Genomic DNA, 9,740 nt, shown 5'->3' on the forward strand with positions numbered 1-9,740 from the left:
TTCTTTAACATGAAGCACACTGGCTCTTCCTGCAATCATTCACTAGTCGGGTTTGTGCTCACATAGTACTTTGACCTATGACATCCTCACTATAATAGCCAAATAAGTCAAGGTAATATTTTTTGTGAGTCACGAGTCCTTTAGTGCCTTTTTTTTGGTAACTATCAACATTTAGTTAAGGGCCTCAGACAGGGGAAAGTATCCTGAGGACTCTTCTGCAGTGCAGGTCCTGTTTTTTTTTCCTGCCCCAAGCAGAAACTGCTTTCTTTTATGGGTTCAGGAATACTCAGCTTTGGAAATAGTTGTTGAATTTTCCCTGATGCAGGCTAGTGAGGAGACACCAGCCCAGTGGAACTGTCTGCATCCTCTCTTGGGGCCACGTAACCTTTAGACCCTAGAAACTCTTGCAATATTTTCTTTTTAGCTTTGTACAAAGACCTTTCACCTAACTAAGGTAGCTGGCTACAAATCTAGCATCCGCAGGGCATTCCTGAGTTTTCTTAGCTGAGGATAAGATGGATATATCTTACTTTTATATTTACTGAGCTTTCAACAACTCCAGAATAGCAAACAAAGACCTTCTTTACTATTACTGTTAGTATCATCATGAGTCTACTGGGAGGTTATCTCTGTATTCTTATCTCACCTGTGTGTAAAGAACCATACAGAAACACTTCTTGTTATGAATAAGCAAGTGGCGCGTGATGTCAAACCCCGTAATTTATGATGTAATTACTAACCACAAAGCGTTCTGACTTCACAAGGCAGATAGGTATGTCTGAGATTTTAACAGGTGTTAAAATTCAAAGTTACTGGATTGCAACTGGGTGCTATAGATCTTCCTCTGACATTACTAATCTTGACTAGTTTCCTTCATTAATATTTCCATTAATTTCTGATATCCAACATGAAGGTGGAAGGATCTGCTCCTTAGCAAGTATGAATATTGGCCTTAAATGACAGACTTGAATTCATATACAAGTCAAATTCCCTAAAAATGCACTCTGCACTGTAGGTAGTTCCACCTAGTCAATATTTTTAACATGCTTACATGTATAACACATTCCAAAAGAGGTGTTGACAATTTGTAGAGCAACACGTGAGGTGACTGTGAGAAGCGTGAACTGATAAAAGCTTCAGGAAATAAAGCTCTAAAACATGTTTGTTATCACTTGAGATCCCTTTGAAAAAAATACAGTCTACAGCCAAACAGAAAAAAAAAAAAGAGAAAACTTAAAAACTGTAGTTAACTGGTGGTTTTTTGTTCTCTCTTGGGTAAATGTGGCCTAAACCACTGATAAACTGGAAGAGCATTTTTTTTTTTAATCATGTCTTGCTCCTTTCCAGTCCCTCCTGAACTTTGATAGCTACAGATGTCTAGGTGTAGCAAAAAGGAAAATGTTTGCCCTTTTATATGAATCGAAGGCCCTTTTATATGAATCGAAGGCCCTTTTATATGAATCGAAGTTTAGAATGAAGTGAAAGGATTCAGTCAAGTCGCAAACACACCCTTTAGTAACTCCCGGGCAGTTTTGCAAGACATCACTTATGACAAAATCATGATGAATTTTATACAAGCCGCATTTATACTTTTTTTACTGTTTAATTATTTGAGCAATTTAAAAGTTTAGTCCCAGAGATCTGCTAATGCACTTGTCTTACGTGAAAGGCATCTCAAGATTCAGCTAAGTTTAGATAAGTCAGAATAATAAAATATCTTTGCAAGCAACTACATCCTTCTCGGCTGTCTACAAGTAGGTGCAAAGACTACTCAAATCTTTATCACAATTGCCTCTTCCCTTCCTTCTGCATTTAAAATCTCTATGTCACATCCTCAGGTGTTGGTCTGTTTTTTGGTGTTTTTTTTTCTTCCCCACGGGTATTTGTGTTCTGTGGAAATAGCTGCTTTTGCTACCCTGATCAAAATGAGTTGAAACCATGGATGGACAGAAGAAAGATACGTTCAGGAAAGGTTTGGAAACCCTTTGTTTAATTCTAATCCTCTCCTCTGAGCTGTGAAGAGAGATGGTATTACCTGGTGCTGATAACAGAGCCTGACCTGAACGTGTTTTGAACGCCTCACTTTTTTCAGGCTGAGAAGCCTAAAGTTCTCAGCACTGCATGTCATCTAGTCCCTAAATATTGGGTGTGGATGGGTTTTTCAAGTGTGGTGGTGGTGTTTTGGAATGCTGTGCAGTTTAGTTGGTCTTGTCCAACTGAAAAAAAAAAAATTAAAATAAAATAAAAATCTGAATATGCCAGAAGGTTATGAAACTGTCTGAACTGTTAAGTTGCTAGGATGTAAAGGGTAAAAATACTAAGATGAAACCAATGCCTTCTAAAACTGTGTGAAAGTCAGTTCACTAGCCAAAGGCTATACGTAGTGAATATCTAGAATATACGCATTTCCAGGAGTCTGTATATACGTGGTAGCAGCGTATATGTATAGATCCAAAGCCAGAAGTTGGTCAGCATTTTCATAAAACAAATCTCTGCATCTTTTGTGTCTATACTAGTAAACAGATGTTGGCTGAAGAATATCATCCAAGCTAAGGTTGAAGTTCATCTCTAAAACTATTCCCAGTGTAGCATCTGAATGCTTATAAAATCTGCCTACTGATTAAGCCACGGAACCATAAAAAGTAAATGCTGCTTCAATGTCTTTTCATATTCTCACTTTGATCATAACTGCAATTTTTAGGCAGATCATAACTTAGAAATTCTTACACTGAACAATATCTAGTTCTTCAGATCTCAGTGATTTTTAACGTGGTTACTCCAGTAATCTTCACCAGGTAGGAAGATTTGGTCGCTGATACTTAGGGACATAGTCTATTGGAAATGTAACATGTTTGCAAGATTAAATTATTTGAAATGGGTAGCATGGCTCATAGCTTACTGTAAAATTTTAGCTTAGCAAACAAAGATGTGACAGTCTTTTCCTCTCTCTAATCCATTTTCATTCTGCCCTCCGAGTAAACTTCCTGACTTCTTTCTCTTTATATAGACTGAGTTTTTAATGGTTCCTGCAACCATTCTCATGAGAAATTGGAGAGACACTGGAACTGTAACATATGCAGCTAGCTTTTCTGGCAATCAGGCTTTATTTCACATCTCTGCATCATTATGGTTGCAGCAGGCATCCTGACTGCAGCTTTTTAACGCGATCTCCCTTCCGTGCTCTTGATTCATGTAGGTTCAATTCTCAGGGAACTTCTGCAATAATTGGTGTATTTCCATGTTGCATTATTTTCCCTTAGCTTGACGGCAGTCAGTAAGAAATTATGGGCGACCACAAAATTTTACAGATTTCAGCAGTAAACAATTGTGGCAAATCCATCTCTGCGCAGCAGGCAGAGAATCGGGAACTAGCAATGTAATAGGGAAATTCCGACGCGATTCGAGTTCATCAGCTTGTGGTTTTCATGGGATGCAAGAGCTTTTATTCATTGCAGGGCTAATCTCTGTACCAAGAGAGTGGTACTTCTGGCTTAAAATTTTAGACCTGGCTGCACAAAGACCACAAAAAGTCTGAGAAATATAAATGGGGGAATTTCTGGCCACCACAGATCTGTGCATGAGGATTTATCCAGTGCTCCAACAACATTAAGAGCCTAAAAGGTCATTGTAGCCAGCCTAGATTAAAGGAATCCCTTTCATCATCAGTGATGATGAGAACCAAAGAGGAGTTCTTAAGGTACCCTCTTCCTCATCACCTTCTGTTCTGTGCGTGCCCTGCTTAGGATTCAGCTTTTGTGGTTAACTGCACACAGGAGACTGCACAAAATAACATCCCGGTGAGAAAGCGAGTATTTCAAATCGGACTTATATAAGGAATGTACAGAGACGGACAGAAATGGCATTCCTCTATACCTTAAATGAGGTATTAAAATAGTTACGTGAATGAATGTAGAATAAAGTAACAGGCATGCTTACAACTCTGAATACAAGCCAGACAGTGAGCAATACTCTCAGGGAAGGAGTAAAATCTATGTGAGGCCTTACGGAGGTTAGTAACATTTGTGATAAATTGTAAAGTACAAAAGAGCTGAGCTGAAACTCAAATCTCTTTGCTACAGCTAATTACAGGCTTGGGTAGAAGACAACTACAAGTTTCTCCTCCTAATAGTTTGCCTACCTCGAGCCAAATAAACTAAGAATGTTTTGGGGGAAAAAAAAAAAAGAAAGATAAACCATGCTTTCTTGCTCAAACTACAACATTGTAACAAATGGTATTTTCTTCTTGACTGGCTGATAACGTAATGTAAGATCATTGCCTACCTTAAGCTCTCTGAAGAAGATGCTACTCCTAGCCCACTCAACAATGGAGAAGAGGGTTTGGTCAGCCATTTTACACATCAGCCCAAACGTGTTGAGCTTCTCATGTTTGCTTCTGTTGGCCTGCTCTTGCTGCAGGTACGCCATGATCTTCGCTTGGACCTGCGGCTCGTCTGGCTCGCACTTCAGGAGTTCCAATATCAGGTGCGGGATACTTGCCGGCGAGCTCGTTTGGTAACTATCCATGTACGAGTAGCCCATGATTGACTCGGGCGAGCTGGTGTAAGGGTCGGGGTACTCGGACTTGATGGCACGGCTTGGGAAATGCCCGTAGGTCTGGTAACCCTGCAAACTGCCGTGGGGCGGCATGGCCATGCTGATGGGAGAGGTGACGAAGGGACTTCGGTCATAGTCTGTGGGAGGCAAGGCAGTATGGTTCAGAGGTAGGCCTTTGGAGGCAGAATGGATGTTCTGGATGGCAGAGGATATCGTCAGGTCAGTGGGCATCGCTTGGATCACCTGAGTCATGGCTTCCAGTTTAAGTCCGTTCGCTCGGATAAGAGCTTTCTTCTGCTGCTTCAGCGCCCTGTCTCTCTTGTACATTGGTCCGAACTTGTTTCGACCGCCACGCATTCGGTCGGCTCGTACAGCTGTTTGGGAGGGGAGGAGGTAAATCATAATTAAAACTCAGAATCGACATTCTCTAATGAGCCATATATTAGGACAGAGCAGAAATGTAAAAATGAAACTCTTTTTTTTTTTCCCCAAAGCAGCACTTTCACTCCTAAAGAAAAAATCTGTTTTGACTTAACTATTTTTCTGGCAATTTAAATATCACATGCATGTACTACTAACATAGAAGGACTTCTCTTGACATTGATTATGACACAGGGACAAACACAATGGTTGGCTACAGGAATTTCACACCTGCTAGGGGATCATGTGGAGATCTCAATGGGTATTTGGTTTTATGTCAAGCTACTATATCATTAAGAAACAAGGGCTGATGTCCAGAATTTGTCTGAGACACATCCAGCGGACCACACTCTCTCATTCTAATCATTCCATTACTGCCTTCCACCGCAGCAAAACATCTGAAACGTAAATTGTGAAATGTTCAGTAGTCACAAAGGGCAACGCATTTTCTCGTGGCAAAAAAAAAAAAAAGGAAATAATTTCCTTTTGACGATTCTGTTCAGGTTGGTGTAAAACGTCCAGACATTTCTGGTCAGCTGAACAGCTCCGCAGAAATGTTTAGCTGCAGTTGGAACACGCAGAGAGAAAGCTGTCGGCTCGCTGCCTTCCACGCAGAAGGTGGAAGCGAAACACAAACTATTGACACCGTTCTGGCTCGTAGTGTCTCTGGAACTAGAAATAATTTAAAACAAATCCACCTCAACAGCTGCCTTGGGAGCCATACTGGTGGTCTCTGTCACAGCAGTGTCTGTCACCGCGGTATGTACGCAATGGACTAGCGCAGAGCTTTCACCGAGCCCACCTTGCCCAACGGCAATGAGACTGAACGCGGAACCTTTGACAGTCTGGTGACACGTTGAGACTGCTGAGATTGCTGGAGGTTAAGTTCTTGAGCTTTTTATCTTAGGGATTAGTAGAACATTAAAAATTTATTATGAATGCTAGAGACGCATAATACTGTACATTATCATAAGGACTTTACCGTTTAATGATTTTATTTATTTATATTTTTTTTTTGGTCCACGGTAATTTATGACCTAGACTTTAAGGCTATATTATATCGCTATCAGGGAAACACACATAGAAATGTTGTACGTATTTATGATTATGGAAGCATGTGTTCTTCTAAACAAAGGAAAAGCGAGTGTGTGGATAAGGAAGATAAAGTGCATTTTCTAGAGTATCTTTAAAACTCCAGGCACTCTGCTTAAATTTGTAGTAAAAATGCTGCTGCTAATACTGCTGTTGAATGTTGGGTTTTGAGCAAAATGCAGGAAATTACATCGCCACACTCTAAGTGCAATTAACTTTAAATCTGTGTATATAGTCTTCTCAGAGGTACTCTACAATTAAACTGTGAGCCAAATTGGATTGTCAAATCATTTTGTATAGCTCCTACAGAAATTGAGGTGAACTGTCAGCAAATGAGAGGAGTTTAAACTAGGAGCAGGTAAATGTGTTTTCTTCCTTATTTCTAACATCAACAACGAGAAAAGGATTCCAAATGCCTTGTTAGGGTACTAGCTGAATTTGGAAGAACATGCAGTGTGATTCGGGATGTTTGGTGCAGTGTGTCAGTGCCAGCTCAGTCTTGTGGGCAAACAGAGTAATATTTTATCCATTCAAACTGCAGGAGGCTGATTTTTTCTGTTTTTCTTCAGTTATACAAACAGCTTTCCTTTGCCAGACTCAGGTGATCGGGTCTTATCACTTATGGTCGCCTGAATAGTTTATGGTTTCCTTCCTTGGCCTGATTTTTCCTGGTTAAGCATCTAGAGTGAATGCCATTTCAGTGTAATTGCAAGAATAAAGAATTTAGGTCTGCTTGACCAAGGACAAGCTCCTATCATTTGCTGTGAAATCTGAATTTTAATATTTCATGTATCCAACTTAGAGTGAGTTGTGTACGATTCTGAAATCTGAGCTGAGGATAACTTTGCACTCAGTTATCTCAGAGGGTACCGTGCACTTGTCATTGTTCTCTGTACTTGAGAAAGTGAAATGAAGTCAGAAACTATACTTCAAAATGCCCTATTCTCTTTCATTTGTAATAGCATCTCAGGTGTAGCATCACAAAAATATAGGACACAACTTCAGAGATCATTTGGTTCCTTAATCCCAAAGGCAAGTTGGTGTGAGAAAACCCCTTATTTTATCTGTTTCTCTGTTTTCTGCCTTTTTTGTCAGAAGAATCTACATACAGAAAACAAACCTACATAAAATATAAAGAAAATCAGATTGCGCTCCACAGTAATGATTAATTGGGTTTTTTTTTTCATATCTGGACACTTCTTACATATTTTATGTTTAATCTAAATTAAGTTGTCTTAAAAAGCTGCAAAACTATTCTATCTAGATCCATTTGTTTGAAAACTCTAGAATACTGAAACAGCAATTTATATACATACATGGAAAAATGGATTATGGTTTTGAATATTTGTTAGTGATTTACCATTTACTCATTAGTTGTTTTATAAAGCAATACTTCCATTGAGCATAGAAAGTCACCTTTTACTACGATATCAAAAACCTCAATCGATAAGTAGCTTTTAAAATACAAAATAGCAGGTAATAACATATGTAATCCTATCATTTTCAAAGTTAATCTACAGTATATCAGCAAGACTGTAGCTCTTACCTTCCAACTTCATTCCAACACTTAGACATTTTTGAAACCGACAGTAAGGGCAGCGTTTTCTCTGGGTTTTGTCAATCTGGCAATTCTGATTTTCTATACATGTGTACCTTTTGTTATTCTGGACTGTTCGCTTAAAGAATCCCTGTATGACAGACACAAAAGTTAGCTTGTTTTGCTTGAATAGCATGTCTCGGCATTTTATTTTACGGAATTCATTCTAACATTTTTCACACACCACTAAAGCACTTACGAAGTTACGTAGTTTATTTTAAATTACAGTGAGATGCACCCAGGAGAAAACCACCGGACTCCAGAGGGAGAGGTTTTTGGTGTTTATTTTCTAGACTCATGTCAAAGCTTGGTAAGACTGGCTGTAGCCTGCTGTATCCCAAATAGTGGTAGCAGAAACAGGGAGGCTGAGCAGTTCCTTTTGTATTCCTTAATCATGCAAAATTATTAAAGTCTTCCTTTTAAATTGGTTTTACATTAAATAAATAGGGACACTGTTGAAAAGATAACAGAAATACGAAGTACCCCTGGCTACTGTGCATCCCAGTGGTGCCCGCTAGAAGCATAAGTGCTTGTTGTTCATTTCTCATTGATTATTTTTTTATGAAAATATAATGTGCTAAGTTAATTTTTCCAGGCAACTAAATATTTTAAATTGCATTCTTCTGGCAAGTGATTTTCCGTTACGGTACTTTACTTAGGTAATCGTAAACAACTTGAAAACTATTTTACATTACAAACTTGACAGGTCATAAATTTATCAGTATTTAAATCCTTTAGTATAATAGAACCATGCAGATACATTTACCTACCCATATGATACGTTGCATTTACAAGTATTTTCAAAATGAATGAACTATCTAAAAGAAACCGTACATTAGTTACTTGACTTTGTGTGTCAAGTGAGCTCTCACAGTCATAATTTGTATGAAAAAAAGGGCATGGCCATTACAGTCACAGAAATCTTCACTGTGATATGAAAATGAAAAAAAAAAAAGAAAAAAAAAGTCTCCAGAAAGCTGCATTAGACTTTGTAAATCTGATCTGTGTTAAGGATAGTTTTCCTACTTTATCCTCCGGGAACAGAAATACTCTGAACGTATATAAATCAACTAAAATCAATATTTAGGACAGTTAGGAATGAAAGTTGTTCTACAAACTACATCACTTTGCCACAGCAAAATACTTAAAAGCAACGATAAAGCTACGATGCAAACCAGCCCAAATTGTTTCTATTTGTGCAGATGAGATCTCTGCAAGAGACTTTTAAATCCTAGAGCTTTTTGGTAGTTATTTTTTCTTATGTCACTGCAACAAGAAACGTATCAGAAATAAGCCGAATTATTATGCACCTATTTTATTTAATTATATATTTTTGTTCTGCTTTATTTGAAGCTTCTTTTGCAGTATTTGTGTTTGTATGAAGTAATTAGTACAGAACCTTGCAGCTTTCACAAGTGAGAAGTCCATAATGGTACCCAGACACTTTATCTCCACAGACTGGACAGAGTTCCTCAAGGTCTTCGTCATAAGAGTAATTCACCATTTTAAACTGAGACACTGGGGAAAGGAGAAATAGCAGGTTGAATTAGAATTTACATTAGTAACTCAGATTTTCCACAGCTGTTCTCATCGAGGGAGAAAGCTCACTTAAACACACATACCACTGCAAACTGGGGGAAAAAAAATAAAAATAAAACACAGCTTGTATTGAGACATGCAACTTTTCATCAGCAGCAAATTCGTGTGTTTTATGTTCTAAATATTTATATTTAGAGACTGCCCCTAACCTAGTCCTTAGCTTATGCAATCGCAAACTAAACGAATTTATGTAAATCCGAGAATTATCAGGGGCAAAGCCCAAGGGGAGCAGAATTCAGAGAATGAGTGCCGCTTGCGCATTCGCAGCAACTTACTTCGTTTCCTTTCAAGTTTTTCTTTCCACATCAGCCCGCAAATACTGACTTAGCCTAAACTTCTATCTTACAGACCCAGCACTTGGGCGCAGCGTTACGGGCAGGTCACTTATTTGCAAAACCAGCCTCAAACAACGTCCTCCAAGCCCCCCAAACTCGTTGCCCGGGGGTGACCCCCCCACAAACCCCGGCACCTCGCTCTC

General features: G+C 38.9%; 1 protein-coding gene across 1 annotated transcript; it reads right to left on the minus strand.

Moving 5' to 3' along the window:
• Positions 1-4,212: 4,212 nt before the first annotated feature.
• Positions 4,213-9,185, minus strand: NR5A2 (nuclear receptor subfamily 5, group A, member 2). Its single transcript, XM_009874069.1, has 3 exons — positions 9,063-9,185; positions 7,613-7,754; positions 4,213-4,928 (listed from the first exon to the last, which is right to left on the minus strand). The coding sequence occupies exons 1-3, from the start codon at positions 9,165-9,167 to the stop codon at positions 4,213-4,215; spliced, it is 963 nt and encodes a 320-aa protein (XP_009872371.1). The 5' UTR covers positions 9,168-9,185.
• Positions 9,186-9,740: the final 555 nt, after the last annotated feature.

Source organism: Apaloderma vittatum, unplaced genomic scaffold (genome assembly GCF_000703405.1).
Source record: "Apaloderma vittatum isolate BGI_N311 unplaced genomic scaffold, ASM70340v1 scaffold30037, whole genome shotgun sequence".
Taxonomy (NCBI): domain Eukaryota; kingdom Metazoa; phylum Chordata; class Aves; order Trogoniformes; family Trogonidae; genus Apaloderma; species Apaloderma vittatum.

What these genes read in the sequence shown, in the direction of transcription:
- NR5A2 (XM_009874069.1), bottom strand. Translation starts at nt 9,167, where the DNA reads ATGGTGAATTACTCTTATGACGAAGACCTTGAGGAACTCTGTCCAGTC. An exon ending in TCACTTGTGAAAGCTGCAAG is followed by an intron (nt 7,755 to 9,062) that starts GTTCTGTACTAA and finishes TCTGTCATACAG; the next exon opens with GGATTCTTTAAGCGAACAGT. An exon ending in TGTTGGAATGAAGTTGGAAG is followed by an intron (nt 4,929 to 7,612) that starts GTAAGAGCTACA and finishes CCTCCCAAACAG; the next exon opens with CTGTACGAGCCGACCGAATG.